The sequence below is a fragment of the Giraffa tippelskirchi genome, chromosome 3 (assembly GCF_054371585.1).
Source record: "Giraffa tippelskirchi isolate mGirTip1 chromosome 3, T2T-mGirTip1v1.2.pri, whole genome shotgun sequence".
Lineage (NCBI taxonomy): Eukaryota > Metazoa > Chordata > Mammalia > Artiodactyla > Giraffidae > Giraffa > Giraffa tippelskirchi.
The window spans coordinates 89,559,206-89,580,075 of NC_137277.1; the positions used below are offsets into that span (position 1 = coordinate 89,559,206).

General features: G+C 39.7%; 1 protein-coding gene across 3 annotated transcripts in view; it reads right to left on the reverse strand.

The window, feature by feature from the left end:
* CERS6 (ceramide synthase 6) overlaps positions 1 to 20,870 on the reverse strand; it is a 342,789-nt gene that overhangs the window by 67,107 nt on the left and 254,812 nt on the right. For all 3 annotated transcript variants that reach the window (XM_081582607.1, XM_081582608.1, XM_081582606.1), the window contains exons 5-6: positions 15,582 to 15,632; positions 13,195 to 13,287 (exon numbers count right to left, since the gene is read on the reverse strand). In XM_081582607.1, the coding sequence (XP_081438733.1) occupies positions 13,195 to 13,287; positions 15,582 to 15,632 (144 nt within the window). The remainder of the gene's footprint in view (positions 1 to 13,194; positions 13,288 to 15,581; positions 15,633 to 20,870) is intronic.

Sequence of the window (20,870 nt, forward strand, 5' to 3'; positions counted from 1 at the left end):
GAAACCTAAGCTTGGAGGGCAGGATCTTGCTACTCCAGTCATAAGTGAACACACAGAACTTGGCGCCTCTGTGAGAGAGTGGTTAAGTGGTCTGCCTGCCAGTGTCTACAAGTAGCAGCACTGAGGTCACCCAGGGAGAATTCTACATCATCCTCCACCCTCTCAGGATGATCAGGTGTCATCTGGTGTGATTTCAGCCTTTCCAGCAAAGAGAGGAGATGCCGATACAATCTGAGGCATGACCCGAGAGTCATATCCTTGTTGTTGTTCATTGTTCAGTCGCTCGGTTTTGTCAGAATCTTTGCGACCCCATGGACTGCAGCACGCCAGCCTTCCCTGTCCTTCACCATCTCCCGGAGCTTGCTCAAACTCAAGTCCATCAAGCCAGTGATGCCATCCAACCGTCTCATCCTCTGTTGCCCCCTTCTCCTCCTGCCTTCAGTCTTTCCCAGCATCAGGGTCTTTTCCAATAAGTCAACTGTTTGCATCAAGGTGGCCAACGTATTAGAGCTTCAGCTTCAGCATCAGTCCTTCCAATGAATATTCAGGACTGATTTCCTTTAGGATTGACTGATTTGATCTCCCTGCAGTCCAAGGTTCTCCAACATCACAGTTCAAAAACATCAATTCTTTGGCACTCAATCTTTATGGTCCAACTTTCACATCTGTACATGACTACTGGAAAAACTATTGCTTTGACTATACAGATCTTTGTTGGCAAAGTAATGTCTCTGCTTTTTAATATGCTGTCATATCCTTAGGAAAGACTTAAAAATAATCTAAGGACACTCCTGGTGGTCCAGCGGTTAACTGGTTAAGACTCTGTGCTCCCAATGCAGGGGGCACTGGCTCCATTTCTTGTCTGGGAAGTAAGATTCCATATGCTCCACAGCACAGCCAAAATAAATAAATAAAATAAAGAGATGTTTTCTTAAAAAGAATAAAAATAATCTAGATGAGCAATTCTTAAATGTTCTGGTGTCAGGAGCATATTCTTAAAAGTTATTGAGGACACCAAAAATTGTTTGTTTATGTGGGTCATATCTATCAGTATTTACCACACTGGACATGAAAACTGGGAAAATTTTAAAAAACATGTAAAACATGCTTATTAATTTATTTTAAATAAAATTCATTATGTTAATTAACATAAATATATTGACAAAAAATATCCACATTTTCCAAAATTTAAAAAATATCATGAACAGAGTGGCATTGTTTTACATGACTGCAAATCTCTTTGATGTCTGTCTCATGCTGGATTTCATCATGGCATATATATTAAATCTGTTGCTCAGTTATGTTGGTTAAAGTATGTAAAGAAAATCTAGTATCACACAGTTGGAAATGGGAGAAGTATCTTAATAGTCTTTTTATGGATATTCTTCCTCGATATTCCAAACCTTGACAGGAGGGACATTCTCAAAGGTTAGTTGCAATATGGAATTTAAAACTACATCAATAAATTTTTCATCTTCTGTTAAATAAAATCTTTTGGTCTGTCTTGACCTTTGAGTGGATCTTTCACTCACGCATACTTTCGGAGCATCATACATCATTTGGAAAACTTTGGCTCATGGAGTTAAAGAAACATATTTTCGCACAATGTGTTAAAAATCACATTTATTGTCATCACTACCAATCTCCTGAGAAAAGTCTTTAAGTATTGAGATGCTATAGAGCTCTTGCTGGTGGACACAAGTCTTCTAAAAAATCTAATTTTTTCTTGAAAGTTTGAGTTTTATCATTGACAACAAAAAATGTCAATGGATTTATTTGAGACATCTCAACAAGTTCACTCTGTGCATTTTCAGTAATGTGTCTACCAAATACACACAATGGAATTACTATAGTTTGTCATTCTTTCAAGTAAAAATTAGATTTTGGGGGGGAAAAGCAACCAGCATAGCCCTCAGTGGAAAACATTAACCACATGTGACTTTTCTTGAGACACACTGGATGTTGTTCTGCAGCAGAAGCTCTTCCTGGCTTTTTCCCATTTCATCAGATAAAATAAAAAAAAATTAAATGTACACTCAAGAATTAGAGATTTAATAAAGTAGCATTTTTTACTGATTCAACAAGAGCATTCTCAAGTAAAACTGACATTTTTCCTTCCTGCAAGCATGTGGCAGAGAGGAATACAAAAACTACTACTACTCATACTGTTTGGTGCCACTGCTAGCAATTTTGCCATTACTTTTGCATGATCAGTGTAAAGTTCAATGCAGTGAGAAAGGTAAATGACATCCCAGCATTATTATGATTTCAGTTTTTATGTTGTAGATCTTCTGAAAGGGTCTCAGGAATCTCTAGGTGTCTGAAGACCACACTTTGAGAACTGCTGTCTTTACAAATGATTTCCAAATACTGTTCTAGGAGATGATAATCAGTCAGATTATTAATAATAGCTGTGCCAGTTAGGATAAGTTAGATTATGTGGCAATAATGAAACCCTTAAAATCTCAGTGGTTTACAACAAAAGTCTATGTCTTATTTTATTGTATGTTACCAACTGGCTGGGCAGGGGCACTCTGTTTATCGCCATCACTTAGGGACCCAGATGGAGCAGCCTTCATCTCAAAGGTTATCAATTGCTATGAAAGTGAAAGTGTTAGTCTCTCAGTTGTGTCTGGACTCTGCAACTCCATGGACTGTAGCCCCCCAGGCTCTTCTGCCCATCGGATTTCCCAGGCAACAATATTTGGAGTACTTGGAGTGGATAGCCATTCCCTTCTCCAAGGGATCTTCCTGATCCAGGAATTGAACCTGGGTCTCTGGTACTGCAAGCAGATTCTTTACCATCTGAGCCACCAGGGAAGCCCCATCATGCTAGAGGGAAAAGAGACTCTAGTGGGTCTCACACTAGCAATTCCATTACATCACTGACTAAGTCACTTCTGCTCACAGCCTACCAGCCATCTGGTCATATCCAACTACAAGAAGGGGCATGGCTGAGTGTACCATCCTCCATGTGCTTGAGAGTAGAAAACTGGCAATATTTGGTGAGTCACATTGATGATTACAATAATAGCCAACATTTGAAGAAAGTAGAGAAAACCACTAGTCCATTCAGGTATGACCTAGATGAAATCCCTTATGAGTACACATTAGAAGTGACAAATAGATTTAAGGGACGAGATCTGATAAACAGAGTGCCTGATGAACTATGGACAGAGGTTCGTGACATTGTACAGCAGAAAGGGATCAAGATAATCCCCATGGAAAAGAAACGCAAAAGAGCAAAATGGCTGTCTGAGGAGGCCTTACAGATAGCTGGGAAGAGAAGAGAAGTGAAAAGCAAAGGAGAAAAGGAAAGATATTCCCATTTGAATGCAGAGTTCCAAAGAATAGCAAGGAGAGATAAGAAAACCTTCCTCAGCGATCAATGCAAAGAAATAGAGGAAAACAACAGAATGGGAAAGACTAGAGATCTCGTCAAGAAAATTAGAGATACCAAAGGAACATTTCATGCAAAGATAGGCTCGATAAAGGACAGAAATGGTATGGACCTAACAGAAGCAGAAGATATTAAGAAGAGGTAGCAAGAATACACAGAAGAACTGTACAAAAAAAGATCTTCACGACCCAGATAATCACGATGGTGTGATCACTCACCTAGAGCCAGACATCCTGGAATGTGAAGTCAAGTGGGCCTTAGAAAGCATCCTTACGAACAAAGCTAGTAGAGGTGATGGAATTCCAGTTGAGCTATTTCAAATCCTCAAAGGTGATGCTATGAAAGTGCTGCATTCAATATGCCAGCAAATTTGGAAAACTCAGCAGTGGCCACAGGACTGGAAAAGGTCAGTTTTCATTCCAATCGCAAAGAAAGGCAATGCCAAAGAATGCTCAAATGACCACACAATTGCACTCATCTCACTCGCTAGTAAAGTAATGCTCAAAATTCTCCAAGCCAGGCTTCAGCAATACGTGAACTGTGAACTTCCAGATGTTCAAGCTGGTTTTAGAAAAGGCAGAGGAACTAGAGATCAAATTGCAAATATCCGCTGGATCATCAAAAAAGCAAGAGAGTTTCAGAAAAACATCTATTTCTGCTTTATTGACTATGCCAAAGCCTTTGACTGTGTGGATCACAATAAACTGTGGAAAATTCTGAAAGAGATGGGAATACCAGACCATCTGACCTGTCTCTTGAGAAACCTGTATGCAGGTCAGGTCAGGAAGCAACAGTTAGAACTGGACATGGAACAACAGACTGGTTCCAAATAGGAAAAGGAGTACGTCAAGGCTGTATATTGTCACCCTGATTATTTAACTTATACACAGAGTACATCATGAGAAACGCTGGGCTGGAAGAAACACAAGCTGGAATCAAGATTGCTGGGAGAAATATCAATAACCTCAGATATGCGGATGACACCACACTTATGGCAGAAAGTGAAGAAGAACTAAGGAGCCTCTTGATGAAAGTGAAAGAGGAGAGTGAAAAAGTTGGCTTAAAGCTCAACGTTCAGAAAACTAAGATCATGGCATCTGGTCCCATCACTTCATGGGAAATAGATGGGGAAACAGTGGAAACAGTGTCAGACTTTATTTTTTTGGGCTCCAAAATCACTGCTGATGGTGATTGCAGCCATGAAATTAAAAGACGCTTACTCCTTGAAAGGAAAGTTATGGCCAACCTAGATAGCATATTTAAAAGCAGAGACATTAATTTGCAAACAAAAGTCCATCTAGTCAAGGCTATGGTTTTTCCAGTGGTCATGTATGGATGTGAGAGTTGGACGGTGAAGAAAGCTGAGCACAGCAGAATTGATGCTTTTGAACTGTGGTGTTGGAGAAGACTCTTGAGAGTCCCTTGGACTGCAAGGAGATCCAATCAATCATCCTAAAAGAGATCAATCCTGGGTGTTCATTGGAAGGACTGATGTTGAAGCTGAAAACTCCAATACTTTGGCCACCTCATGCCAAGAGTTGACTCATTGGAAAAGACCCTAATGCTGGGTAGGATTGGGGGCAGGAGGAGAAGGGGACGACAGAGGATGAGATGGTTGGATGGCATCACCAACTCGATGGACATGGGTTTGGGTAGACTCCGGGAGTTGGTGATGGACAGAGAGGCCTGGCATGCTGCAATTCATGGGGTCACAAAGAGTTGGACACGACTGAGCGACTGAACTGAACTGATGGAGCATTTGTTATGTGCCATGCACTGTTTCAACAGCTTATATCACTTATCTATGCTCACAACACTCCCATGAGGTAGGTTATATGAACTCTATTCTCTGGATCAGGACAGAAAGGTACGGAGAGGTAAGTTACATTGCTCAAGGTCACACCAAATTAGGAGAGGTGCTGGGCAGGTAGAAGGACTCCAGAGCCCATGCCTTCAACCTCTAAGAAGACACATAACCCATAATTTTCCCCAGTCTTAAGCAAAATGAGAGAGAGAAAAACTTTTCATAATTATAAATAGAAATTGTCCTTTTTTCTTCACAAGGTATCTTTTTTCTTTTAAAATGTTAAGATGTCCTTTCTTTTATGAAGTAATTTCCTTACCAGGAAAAGGAAAAGGTTGGCAACTTTAAGTTAACTCCTTTTTCTACTGATTTCTGCTCATTTTAACTGATCAAAAGTAGAAAAATTTCTGACCACTAGTTTAGGGGATTTTTTGATTTGTTTTTGATCCTAGAACTATGCTTTGATTCAACCAAATTTTAGTCATTATGTGTTGGATACTGCTCTGAGTTCTGTCAAGCATTGTACTAGATAGATGGTTTCATGGAGATTGTTTTATTTAGTTCTTTGCCGTACTGCTTCCTTACTAAAAGATTAAAACATGCTTTTTTTTAATCCTAAAGCTAATTGAAACAGGAAAGACCTGGAGCATAGCAGGCAGCCAAAAGGCAGCTAAAGTTCTCAAAGCAATGTATATACCAGTAATTTTCTACAAAAGTTACCAAAGAGCAGACACAAGCTTCTCAATAAGTTTCTCACTAAATTTCATCATCACCTCTCTGTGTCAGGGATCTTTCATGAGATGCAGTTTTTCTCTCAGGTTAAAGATCAAAAGAGCAATAAGTTGATTTCACCAGCTGGGTCCTGGAACTCAGCCATGCGTGATTTTTCGCCAAGCACTGTAAACACGAGCAAGGTTCATTGGCCAAGGGCCCAGGCCGTCAAGCCAAAGAGCAGCCTAGTTAACAGGGACACAAGGCTTGGACACCAGCAAGCTGTTCTGAGCTCCAACATAGTCATATTTATTAACTTCCATTAGAAAATTTAGATGCGCAGGAGAAATACTTATTGTGAACAGGTGCTGGAAAACAGAATCTTAATAAAAATTAAGCCTTGGGAAATAACAGGTGATTCAAACAATATTGAATACCAAGAATATACCTGTTGTTTTTTTAATAAGGTACCTTAATTAATTTTTTTTTTTTTTACGAAAGAAGAAAGGCAAAAAGGATGGGAAGGAGAGCAGAATGGGCAGAAGAAGAAAGAAGGAAAAAATCTTCAAAATGATTACCTCTTGACTAGTACCTTTTCTCTGGGAATATTAATAGTATGTACGTCATCACTGACCAAATAAGTACCAACCCTGGAGATGACCAAGAGAGGCAAGGTGTTCTGTCACCATAGAGATGAAAGTTCTCCAATCATTTTTAAACTCCTGATTCTGCTTGGTAACAGAGCAATTAAAAAAATAGATGGCAATACTAGGACATTTCTAGAGGGGGAGAGTTTGTGAATATAAAAGCCATTTTTAGAAAGACTTGTGAACCAATTAAGTCACAAAGAGTTATTTCTAAACCTCACATTTTAAGGTATTGATTCTAACAGCTGGGGGCATGCATTTGGATCAAACATTTATAAATTCTGGTCCCTATTTGAAAATGGTTGTTCAAGTTCATTGTTATTTGATAGAGCAACTAAAGAAATATTTTTATAACCTTTCTATTTAACCACTGTATGTATAGACTTCAGAAATTGATTATCATGGGTGTCAATGGGTGTCTTCAAATATCTTTATTTTATAATTAGGAGGACGGTTGTTCTTAGGGGGTGAGGGCTTAGTTAACAGTTGCAATATAGAAGGTGGGGGTGTATTTGGCAACAGAATATACCAGAAGTCCTTGCTGATGGCTGGAATGGCCAGGGAAGTGAGGCGGGAACCCCCAAGGATCTGCAGTGGCTGTAGGCATGGTTCGAAGGAAAAAAGCAAGGATTAATGAGCAACTCACTAATGAGAGAAAGCCACAGAGCAGAAGACCTTCCTTATTAAAATCTGTGCAGAGTAACAAGCACATATGGTAGTAGCCAAATTACCATTTTGTACAAGAAACAAGAATGAGCCAGCTGCACCAGGAACGTTCAAAGGTACTCTGACCAAGGGGAGAAGGAAGAGGAGACAGATGGCCACAGCAAGCTATAGCGTTGACCAGAAAATGTATATATTGTTAATTTAGCAACACTGACAGCATGTACAGGCCTGAATCAATTCCATTTTCATGGACCTCACTATAAAATGCACCTTTTGGTAGGCTTTCTTTGCACCGATGCAAGATAAGTGAAAAGCATACAAAATGATACACTTTAGCCCCTGAATGAATCCACTTATAATTACTATTAAGAAAATGGTAATTTGTCATAAAATAATGAAGCCTCTGTGAGTCCCCTTGGCTCAGTGAAAAGACATGGTACATGCATGCTGAGGAAGCTCAAGCAAGAGGAAGGGGCTTGGTGACTTTTGATGCAGCAACGTCTCCCGAGGACTAGGCTCCTGGGGGCCAAGTAACAGTCAGTTTTACTTCCATTCATCTCTGACCCAAGATGGTATTCCTAATTGCAATAAAGCAAAAGAGGAACAAATAAAATGGCAAAGAGTGGTAGAAGGCCTATTGCCTCTAATATCAGGAGCATGGAGGGGCAAGTCAACACAAGAATTGTGGACACATCCAACGGCTCATCTATGAGGAATCACAGGACTTTGCTTGGTAAACTTGGGCTCTAATTTATTCCTACATTGTACAGCCTTGAAAATTCACTGTACATAAATTTTCTCAATTAGAAGATGGGAAGAATAGTCAAAACGCCTTCTTTGTTATACAAGTGCTTTCTGTGACTACCTGGAAAAATTTCTCCTTAAAAGAAAATACAATCTGTATTCTTCAGCCTTAAGCAGGACATTTCGACACATGCTACAACATGGATGAACCTGAGGCCATTATGCTAAGTGAAATATGTCAGTCACAAAGGACACAAGTGGTGTGATTCCACTTAAATGAGGTAAGGAGTCATCAAGTTCATAGAGACAGAAAGTAGAATGGTAGTTTTCAGTGATGGGGTTTGGAGGTGGAAGGAATGGGGATTTGTTGATTAATGGGTACAGAATGTCAGTTCCACAACATGAAAGGGGTTCTGGAAACGGGTTGCACAACAGTGAATGTGCATAACACTACTGAACGATACGCTTAAAAATAGTTAAGATGGTAAATTTTATGTTTTGATTTTTCCCAAAATGAATGATTTCAAAAATAAATAAATAAAATGCACAATAGGCCTGGCATGGTGGAGAGCATCACTCTATAAGTACTGACTACAGGAATGAAGAAGACTCCTTGTGTAAGAGAGACAAGATTTAACTGACATATCATCACTGAAAGATCTTTAAACATTTTCAGAAATGGACTCAAAGCATTTGGTGCAGTGAGTAAGGGAACCACCAATTATGGGTGTCAATGAATTATCTGCTACATCTAAGCCTTAGTCCTTACAGGAACCATCCACCTCTGAGAATCAGATGACACATACCACATTAAGGCCGTGCTGTCAGGAAAGACAGCCTTTTGCCAGTCAGGTAAGCCACTGCCATAGGAGAGTGGAAGGAGTAGAACTGGGGGAGGTGATGCAGGTACTAGGCAAATGCTTTTCAGCTGCCACTTGGATATTTTGCCATTTGGCAGATTACCGATCTAACCAAGAAATGGTTTGTTACAGTATTGTGATCCATCACAATGCACAGTACTATTTGCAAAGAAGCTTAGAAGATATCTATTAGCAGTCAGAAGACATTCTGATGAATCCATTTACTCATTCACCCTAAACTTGCTGAGCCCCACCACAGGCAGGTGCATTGACAGTCACGAGAGGTATAAAGATGAACATATCCTGCTCTTTGCCTGCCAAGTCTGGTGAAGGGAGATAGATTCCAGCCACAGGCAAGGTCTTGTAAAAAACAAAGATGTTATGGAAAAAATGTGTGTGAACAATGGAGAGACGATATTTGTAACTAAGACATATGTGTGTGTCAGGAGGAGGACAGACTGGAGTGGTGGGTTGGAATCATGGTGACAAACCTGAATATCTCCCCAAGTAGTCTGGCTTTGTTTTGAAGATTTGAGAAACATAACTCTTAGATGCCAGGTAGACAAGAATAACTACTTAGAAAGGAGGGCCATTTAAGAGGCCGCCGTAATAGATTAAGCCAAAGTCGAGAGGACTCAAACTAAACATGTTAGTGACACTAAGGAAGTAGGTACAACGAGTGACAAAGAGGACAGCAAAGGAAGGCTTCTAGCTTACATGACTGTTGGTGACAAATATTATTGGAGGAAGAACAAGACTAGGGGAAGACAATGTCTTCAGTTGGGAACACTTTGTATGTATGGCTCAGACTTCTCATTCATAAAAGGAAAATTAATGAATGATCAGATGGGATCTTAGCATTGTGGTGAGGATTAAATGATAAAATAACAAGAAGAACATCATATTTTCATTTATGATTAGTTTTGTGTAAGTGTAGGACCCAGAGAAGATTTGGGATAGGAGACAGTTGGGAGTTACTGGTATAGACATAATTGTTAACAGTGCCAAAGGGTGTAAGCTGGATCACCCAGAGAGATGACATCCTGTAAACTAGGACCAGACCCTGGTGCATGCAAATATGCAGAGCATGGGGGGTGGGGGCTGGAGTGGAGGCCAGCAGAGACAGCTTTGAAGAAGTGATCCAAATATAAGTATCTGGAAAAAATAGCTTCACGGAAAAAGAATAAAAAAAAACCCAACAGTGAATAGCCAAAAGCACCAATTCCACCCAGAAGCTGATAAGATGAGAACTAGAATGAGAGGGTTTAACACTGAAGAGGTCAAGAGTACCATTAGCAAAAGCTACTCCAATGGAGGGTAGGGTGAAAGCCAGTTACAGTTCACTTAGGAATGTTGTATTTTCCTGACATATTTTGACATTACATAACTCTTTAATTGGGGAAATCTTCATTCTTTAGGGCTGAAACACTGAGCTTTCACTCTCTCCCAGGAGCCACAGATACAATTTTTCTTCGTCATTTCATTTAGACAACAGAGGGACTTGGGACTCAGACTGAGAGGAAATTAATGTCGTTAAGAATCATTGCTCCATTAGCCAGACTTATCAAGAAACAAAGGGAGAAGAATCAGATCAACAAAATTAGAAATGAAAATGGAGAGATCACAACAGACTCCACAGAAATACAAAGGATCATAAGAGACTACTACCAACAGCTATATGCCAATAAAATGGACAACTTGGAAGAAATGGACAAATTCTTAGAAAAGTATAACTTTCCAAAACTGAACCAGGAAGAAATAGAAGATCTTAACAGACCCATCACAAGCACGGAAATCGAAACTGTAATCAGAAATCTTCCAGCAAACAAAAGCCCAGGACCAGATGGCTTCACAGCGGAATTCTACCAAAAATTTAGAGAAGAGCTAACACCTATCCTACTCAAACTCTTCCAGAAAATTGCAGAAGATGGTAAACTTCCAAACTCATTCTATGAGGCCACCATCACACTAATTCCAAAACCAGACAAAGATGTCACAAAAAAGGAAAACACTGTTTGCAGATGACATGATCCTCTACATAGAAAACCCTAAAGACTCTACTAGAAAATTACTAGAGTTGATCAATGAATATAGTAAAGTTGCAGGATATAAAATTAACACACAGAAATCCCTTGCATTCCTATCTCCAATATTGAGAAAACAGAAAGAGAAATTAAGGAAACAATACCATTCACCATTGCATCAAAAAGAATAAAATACTTAGGAATATATCTACCTAAAGAAATAAAAGACTTATATATAGAAAACTATAAAACACTGATGAAAGAAATCAAAGAGGACACAAACAGATGGAGAAATATACCGTGTTCATGGATTGGAAGAATTAATATAGTGAAAATGAGTATACTACCCAAAGCAATCTATAGATTCAATGCAATCCCTATCAAGCTACCAATGGTATTTTTCACAGAACTAGAACAAATCATCTCACAATTTGTATGGAAATATAAGAAACCTCGAATAGCCAAAGCAATCTTGAGGAAGAAGAATGGAACTGGAGGAATCAACCTGCCTGACTTCAGGCTCTACTACAAAGCCACAGTCATCAAGACAGTATGGTACTGGCACAAAGATAGAAATATAGATCAATGGAACAAAATAGAAAGCCCAGAGATAAACCCACGCACATATGGACACCTTATCTTCGACAAAGGAGGCAAGAATATACAATGGAGAAAAGACAATCTCTTTAACAAGTGGTGCTGGGAAAACTGGTCAACCACTTGTAAAAGAATGAAACTAGAACACTTCCTAACACCGTACACAAAAATAAACTCAAAATGGATTAAAGATCTAAACGTAAGACCAGAAACAATAAAACTCCTAGAGGAAAACATAGGCAAAACACTCTCCGACATAAATCACAGCAGGATCCTCCATGACCCACCTCCCAGAATATTGGAAATAAAAGCAAAAATAAACAAATGGGACCTAATTAAAATTAAAAGCTTTTGCACAACAAAGGAAACTATAAACAAGGTGAAAAGACAGCCTTCAGAATGGGAGAAAATAATAGCAAAGGAAGCAACAGACAAACAATTAATCTCAAAAATATACAAGCAACTTCTGCAGCTGAATTCCCGAAAAATAAACGACCCAATCAAAAAATGGGCCAAAGAACTAAACAGACATTTCTCCAAAGAAGACATACAGATGGCTAACAAACACATGAAAAGATGCTCAACATCACTCATTATTAGAGAAATGCAAATCAAAACCACAATGAGGTATCATTTCACACCAGTCAGAATGGCTGCTATCCAAAAGTCTACAAGCAATAAATGCTGGAGAGGGTGTGGAGAAAAGGGAACCCTCTTACACTGTTGGTGGGAATGCAAACTAGTACAGCCACTATGGAGAACAGTGTGGAGATTCCTTAAAAAACTGGGAATAGAACTGCCATATGACCCAGCAATCCCACTGCTGGGCATATACGCCGAGGAAACCAGAATTGAAAGAGACGCGTGTACCCCAATGTTCATCGCAGCACTGTTTACAATAGCCAGGACATGGAAGCAACCTAGTTGTCCATCAGCAGACGAATGGATAAGGAAGCTGTGGTACATATACACAATGGAATATTACTCAGCCATTAAAAAAAAATACATTTGAATCGGTTCTACTGAGATGGATGAAACTGGAGCCCATTATACAGAGTGAAGTAAGCCAGAAAGAAAAACAACAATACAGTATACTAATGCATATATATGGAATTTGAAAGATGGTAACGATAACCCTATATGCGAGACAGAATAAGAGACACAGATGCATGGAACAATTTTATGGACTCTGAGGGAGAAGGTGAGGGTGGGACGTTCTGGGAGAATAGCATTGAAACATGTATATTATCATATGTGAAACAGAACACCATTCCATGTTCGATGCATGTGACAAGGGCTCAGGGCCGGGGCAATGGGATGATTCAGAAGGATGGGATGGGGAGGGAGGTGGGTGGAGGGTCCAGGAAGGGGAACACATGTAAACCCATGGCTGATTCATGTCAATGTATGGCAAAAACTATTACAATATTGTAAAGTAATCAGCCCCCAACTAAAATAAATAAATTTATAAAAAAAAAAAAAAAAAAAAGAATCATTGCTATATTTTATCACTGAGAAAAGAACACTAGGTTTGGGGTTGGGGGAGAGTGAAGAGACAATGGGATTAAAATACAGAATAGCACAAACAAAAGTAGAGAAACTTCTATAATAATGCCAAAAGTCATACTAATTCAGTACTGATGGGGGAACAGAAGTGGGTGTTTCTGAGACTTTACACCCATCTGCCAAGGGTCACGAAAAACACCTGTCTGCAAGTCCTTTACAACATACCCACTCTTACCTTTCTTTTGATATCAGTGAACTGGGAAAACATTAAAGACCAATAAAATGACAGCTCCAGGATATAATAGTAGTGAAGGTCAGGTGTGAGTGGCTGAGGATCAAAGAGAAAAAGGCAAGATTAATAATTAATAGGAAACTAAATCTGTTTCAAACATCTCAAGCTCAGTACTGGAAAATGACATGGTCTTACACCTCCACAAATTCCAGCCCCATTCTCTCTGTGGATAAGAGAGCTTTGAAGGATTCCTCTAATCCACAGCTTGATGGAATTAGTTTTGTTTCATCTCCAACCAGAAAAGTGACAATTGGTATGAACATTTGGCATTGGTACCCAATTCGCGATTCATTTCAACAATCACATTTATGGTTCTCTGCCATGTGTCTCTACAAGATTCCTTCAGGCAACTTGTAAAAAAATTCTAACACATACACAGAAAGAATAAATCTGGACAACTCCCATGAGATTCTTTGAGATTCCTGTACTCAATTCCATGAGTACAGGGACCAGGGGAGGTGAAAGAAGCTGGAGTACTATATGAGTCACAGAGGCACAGTTTCAGATTCTGTCTTAATTGGAGCTTTTTTGTTTTTAGAAAATGTTCTGTACATTGTAAAGATTTTTAAAAAGATAATTCAAAAATATTTATTACACGATCAGAGGGACAAGGAAGCTACTAAGAGATACCAGGTTAGGTACCCACCAGGGAATCTGAGATCAAGCCCCAGTTCCACAGTTTAAGTAGTTATAAAACTTGGGCCTTGGTTTACTTATTGGAAAATGGAGGTAACATCTGTTTTATCTGCCTCAGAGGTCCAGGAATGAGAAGAGGCTCAGAGAGGCAGTGGAAGTCAATGTTATTTATTTTGCACATAAATCCATAAAGACAAAACAGAGTTTAAAAAAAACATTTTTGATGAGTTGTTTCACTGAGTTATAATGAAATAACTTGATTTCCCCAATGAATGAAAGACCTTTGAAACTCACTACACGAACACATCCACACCACTGCACACAAGCAATAGTATATATGTTAAATACAGTTGAAACTGAAATGCTCTGTAAACCAATAACAGCATAATGACTAAGTCGTATGAGAAGCACTCACTTAACTACCAACTCTAAGCATGGACACCAAGAAAAACAGTTGTTCCCCTCATTTATCTTTGTCAACAAAACACACGAGGAACAGGATCCTTTCCATGCAGTATGCCATTACAGGATACAGAACTGTAAATGACAATATTCTGAGTAGAATATTTAAGCTCATAAAACAGCAGTTGGGACTGAGAATTACAATTGTGGGCAGCAAGTGATTGCTTTCGATGTTACTTTAGTCTCGATCAGATGGCCTTGGAATGTTCGGCTCTCTCTGACCATGTCATGTTGTTGATTTTCAGTCTTTCCTAATTTGAATAACCCATGTGAAAGAGATGGAAATGCAAACTAGAATCCCCATTTCAATGTGTTCCTAGCCTTGAACTTGGCCTAAGGAATAGCCAACGCCAGTCCCTATCCTCTGCTGCAACACAGTGTGTAATAAAGAAGAAGCAGGACATGCTGCTGTCCATTAACTTTGTTAGACCAAATGCCCCTAAAAAGGCAATCTATAGAATCCCAAACTCAAAAATCCACATTGCTTACTACAATGTCAGTCTCTTTATCAACAAAATACATGGGTGTATTTGTTTCTCTTAAATAATATATCTCAGTTGAACTAGAAATTCTAGAACTGTTTCAGCAAGAAATTTCTAGAGAAGTCCCACTTTGATATTCAAATAGTAATTGAACTAGAGACCACAACACATGGTAATATTACTAAATTCAAGATCTGAGGCAAGGGTATTATCTGTGGGCAGGGATCTGAAATGCTCTCTGTCTGGGATATGATTTTAATCTCATTTTCAACAATGCTATTTTTGTCTATGTGTAATGGGACAAGCCCATTTTTCTCAGGGAAATGGTGTTTGATTTACATCTATAGAGGCTGCTCCTAAGCCACAAAGTGAACCAAATTCAGCATGCCTATTCCAGCTCCTTACTCAAGCTTTGCCCACTAGCTGTCGAGACAGGCCAGGGCTATTATCAGCCCCAAAGCAGATGGGCTGTTAGAAGGAGGACTTATCCACCTACTGAAGTAATCATGTCTTACTCTTCAGCAAACACACCTTCCACACTTCCTCTATCTGCTCAAGCAAGTGAACATTGATTCTGAACTAACAGAAAGTACCTTCCTCACTAGGCTACATCCACCATTAAGCAGCAGGGGCAGGGAGCGGGCAAAAAGCAAGGTGGCTGCCCAACCTGCTGGGACCTGCCAGAAACTATGGTGCTGACTTAGGAAGAGCTCTCCATGTGTAAAAACCCAGACAGCAATGTGTCCTTACCTGATAGGGGTAGTTGTACCAGCAATGCCTTGTATTCCACAGCCAGGGGGTCTGAAAAACATGACAGAGAAACCATTTTACATGTTTTGGAAAACAAGCAGGATAAGGGAAGTTTATGACAGATTCTGACCTCCTAATATTTCGGGATTTCAATAATCTACACCTGTGTGAGAGCTGAGGGACTTAGTACAGTTGGGAATGGCAGAGCAAAGCAATGAAGAGTCCACCATGCCTTCTCTCTGTGGCATCTTCTAAACTCAACCGACAGTATTTCAGGTTACTTCTAGGATAGAGTCCTGGATGGCACTTTTTTATATTGTGCTGATTCAGTAGACACATTCCAGCCTCAACAGCAGAGTTCTTCAAGTGTCTCACAAATATCCATTGCAAATCCTCCATCTCACTATTATCAATAAACAATGCTGACAGTTGATGAACATTTCTTTGAAACTCCTCCAATTAATTGTTTACCAGGCAACATTATTAATCAATTATTTCATGCCTTGACTAGGGGTCAGTAGCAGGCAGGTACACTTATTTCAGTTGGACTAGCTCTGACTAATTCCAGGCCTGAGTAGATAAACCCTCACACTACACTCCACCCCAGACTCACGGTCAAGGTATTTCGAAGAAAAAACAATCTTTCTTAGTTTAACGGAATCACTTGCCTTCAGTTCAGTTCAGTTCAGTTCAGTCGCTCAGTTGTGTCCGACTCTTTGTGACCCCATGAATTGCAGCATGCCAGGCCTCCCTGTCCATCACCAACTCGCGGAGTTTACCCAAACCCATGTCCATCAAGTTGGTGATGCCATCCAACCATCTCATCCTCTGTCGTCCCCTTCTCCTCCTGCCCCCAATCCTTCTCAGCATCAGGGTCTTTTAAAATGAGTCAGCTCTTCACATCAGGTGGCCAAAGTATTGGAGTTTAGCTTCAACACCAGTCCTTCCAATGAACACCCAGGGCTGATCTCCTTTAGGATGGACTGGTGGATCTCCTTGCAGTCCAAGGGACTCTCAAGAGTCTTCTCCAACACCACAGTTCAAAAGCATCAATTCTGCCGCGCTCAGCTTTCTTCACAGTACAACTCTCACATCCATACATGACTACTGGAAAAACCATAGCCTTGACTAGATGGACATTTGTTGGCAAAGTAATGTCTCTGCTTTTTAATATGCTATCTAGGTTGATCATAACTTTCCTTCCAATGAGTAAGCATCTTTTAATTTCATGGCTGCAATCACCATCTGGAGTGATTTTGGAGCCCAAAAAAATAAAGTCTGACACTGTTTCCACCATTTCCCCATCTATTTCCCATGAAGTGATGGGACCAGATGCCATGATCTTAGTTTTCTGAATGTTGAGCTTTAAGCCAACTTTTTCACTCTCTTCTTTCACTTTCATCAAGAGGCTCTTTAGTTCTCCTTCACTTTCTGCCATAAGGGTGGTGTCATCTGCATATCTGAGGTTATTGATATTTCTCCCGGCAATCTTGATTCTAGCTTGTGTTTCTTCCAGCCCAGCATTTCTCATGATGTACTCTGCATATAAGTTAAATAATCAGGGTGACAATATACAGCCTTGACGTACTCCTTTTCCTATTTGGAACCAGTCTGTTGTTCCATGTCCAGTTCTAACTGTTGCTTCCTGATCTGCATACAGGTTTCTCAAGAGGCAGGTCGGGTGGTCTGGTATTCCCATCTCTTTCAGAATTTTCCACAGTTTATTGTGATCCACACAGTCAAAGGCTTTGGCATAGTCAATAAAGCAGAAATAGATGTTTTTCTGGAACTCTCTTGCTTTTTTGATGATCCACCGGATGTTGGCAATTTGATCTCTGGTTCCTCTGTCTTTTCTAAAACCAGCTTGAACATCTGGAAGTTCATGGTTCACGTATTGCTGAGGCCTGGCTTGGAGAATTTTGAGCATTACTTTACTAGTGTGTGAGATGAGTGCAATTGTGCGGTAGTTTGAGCATCCTTTGGCATTGCCTTTCTTTGGGTTTGGGATGAAAACTGACCTTTTCCAGTCCCGTGGCCACTGCTGAGTTTTCCAAATTTGCTGTCATATTGAGTGCAGCACTTTCACAGCATCATCTTTCAGGATTTGAAATAGCTCAACTGGAATTCAATCACCTCCACTAGCTTTGTTCGTAGTGATGCTTTCTAAGGCCCACTTGACTTCACATTCCAGGATGTCTGGCTCTAGGTGAGTGATCACACCATCGTGATTATCTGGGTCATGAAGATCTTTTTTGTACAGTTCTTCTGTGTATTCTTGTCACCTCTTAATATCTTCTGCTTCTGTTAGGTCCCTACCATTTCTGTCCTTTATCAAGCCCATCTTTGCATGAAATGTTCCCCTGGTATCTCTAATTTTCTTGAAGATATCTCTAGTCTTGCCCATTCTGTTATTTTCCTCTATTTCTTTGCATTGATCGCTGAGGAAGGCTTTGTTATCTCTCCTTGCTATTCTTTGGAACTCTGCATTCAAATGGGAATATCTTTCCTTTTCTCATTTGCTTTTCACTTCTCTTCTTTTCACAGCTATTTGTAAGGCCTTCTCAGACAGTCATTTTGCTTTTTTGCATTTCTTTTCCATGAAGATGGTCTTGTCTTACCACATTGTAGAATTAAAGAGAACATCTAAATATACACACAGATTCCAAACATTTTTAATAAGCAGGTAGGGTTGGTATGGATTTGAACAGACAGCTCAACCATCCCCTAACACCAGCACAAACTTTCTCATATTTCTGTACTAACTTTACAATTTTTCTGCATCCCTGATCTTGGTGGTATACATCTATATACATCTGATACACATCTGTATGTTTCTTACTATTAGGAAACATAATCTATCATTAATCCAATCTCTGTGTGGGTTTATATATCTCAAAATGATAAAACTGTCATTGAAAGAGTAATGTCAGATATATTTGTACTGACCTAACCTTCCTGTTTGGTCCCAGGTCCTGTAAGAGCGAAAGTTGCTCCCATCTGCACTAGGATAACTTAGTTGTCTCTCTGAAAGCCATAGAGGTATCTTTCCACCTTGCATTGATGATGATGAGGATGAAGAGGATATTAGAGAGTATCTGTAGAGTCCTCCCTCCCTATGACCATACACTTTTTTTGGAGGATACATTGTTTTTTAAGAATTTTCCTCCATGATCTATTATTTATTTAACCAATTAAAAAGTTGTTTCTCTTTGAAAGTGAAAGTGTTAGTCATTCAGTCGTGTCTGACTCTTTGTGATCCCATGGACTGTAGCCTGCCAGGCTCCTCTGTCCATGGAATTTTCCAGGCAAGATTACTGGGGTGGGTTGCCATTTCACACTCACATGTATGGAATCATTTAATCCTTATAGTAAGTAGCAGTAGTAGTTCCCTCATTTTATAGATAGGTAAATTCAGACCCTGAGCCCACAGTTAACTGCCCTGGTTAAACAGCCAGGCAGGACCAGAGCTGCATATCAAGCTCAGACTGTGTGGTCTTAAAGCCAAACATAGCCACTGTGACTCTGCCTTTAAGTCTGATAAAAACTGAACCAGGCCTTAGTTCAGGGAGATAGGCAGAAGTAAAAAGCCATGCCATGCCCTAAACCTAATGATGTTCAGGGATCTTTACAGCCTCGTTTCATTTAGGCACTCCTGATTCTCCTTCCTTTTTTCCTGCTTTCACCATTTGCTACCTGTGCAATGCTGTACATATCATATAGTCTCTCTGCACCAAACATCCTGGATGCCCAAGTTGTCTGTCTGTCTTCTCCATTTCTCATGTCCATGACATTGAGGTTTATGACTGACCAACTTCATGGGGGTGATTATAAAGATCAAATGAGTGAACAAGTAAAAAAATGATGCAGAGGCTTCAGAAGTTTGATTGTCTTCTATAAACACCACAAGTCCATTGAGGAAGACATAGAAAATATTGAAAATAATAATAAGAAAAATAATTGAATTCTTGTCACTAACATTTTAACATATAGCCCATTTTGAGCCTCTTTTCTATATAATATATATATATATATATTGATAGAGACATGGATAGATTTGTCCTTAAACACATACACACACATATTATTTTTAAATTTGGGCACAACACAGCAAAATCTATTTTAGAGTACAAATATTATTTATTACTTTTCTCTCTGATAAAACTGTTTACTATCTCTACAATCGACTGAAAGTCCCTGAGGGAAAACTATGTCATATTCTCACGTTTATCTCTCCAGCATGAGACACTCAAGGTGACAGTTCAGCATTCATTACTGAATGCTAATGAAAAGGAATACAGAATTAAATCCAAGACCTATAAAAAGGCTTGTAGTATGTTTCTGAATGTATCAGTCCCCAGTGCACAGGGCAAGTGTGTGCTTGCTTCTAAAGACATAGTGGAAATCTCTTCCACTATAGTCATCTTTCCCATTACAGACAAAAGAGCAAAGGTATGCGACTCTTAGTGACCCAGGAACATCCATCATTTAGAGCTTCCCTTCCTTTGTGAGCTTCTTAGCTCCTTGGGTTTCTTCTAACCCCCAGGCTTTTCTCTGGGTGCATCAGATGTGCATCACCTAGACCAGCTTGTATCATGTGTGAAAGTGGATTAATCTGCAGAAACAGTGGGTAAGTCTTTGTCTCTCACTGGGTTCTGCCTACTTAATGCAGGAATAAAGAACACTGAGAATTTGATGGGGCTACCAGGGCCATGGGATTCCCAGGTGGCAGAGTGGTAAAGAAACCTGCCTGCCAATGCCGCAGATGCAGGTTCGATCCCTGGGACAGGAAGGTTCCCTGGAGAAGGAAATGGCAACCCACTCCAGTATTCTTGCCTGGGAAATCCCTTGGACAGAAGGAGCCTGGTGGGTTATAGTCCATGGGGTCACAAAAAGAGTCAGACACAACCTAGAGACTAAACAACCACAAACAACAACCATTACCAGGGCCATAGCTCAGCTTGCAAGCTTGCCAGTCAAACATTTAAATAAGCACTTGCACACACTTATTGCACAATGCATGTTCATGTGTACTTTCTACTCTGATGATACTATATATTAATATATTCCATACCCTACATTTTTCTAGGGACTCATGTTATGGTCCCTCAAACTCTTTGAGACAGAATAAATGCTGTCTTCCCCAAAAAACAGATGAGAAGACAAGCCCATGAAAAGGTGATTCTCCTAATTTCTAATAGCTCAACACAAGTGTATGAATCTGGATTGCTGCTTATAATTTAATGCATTAGGTATAACATCTTTAGTTTCAACTGATATCATAAATCTATT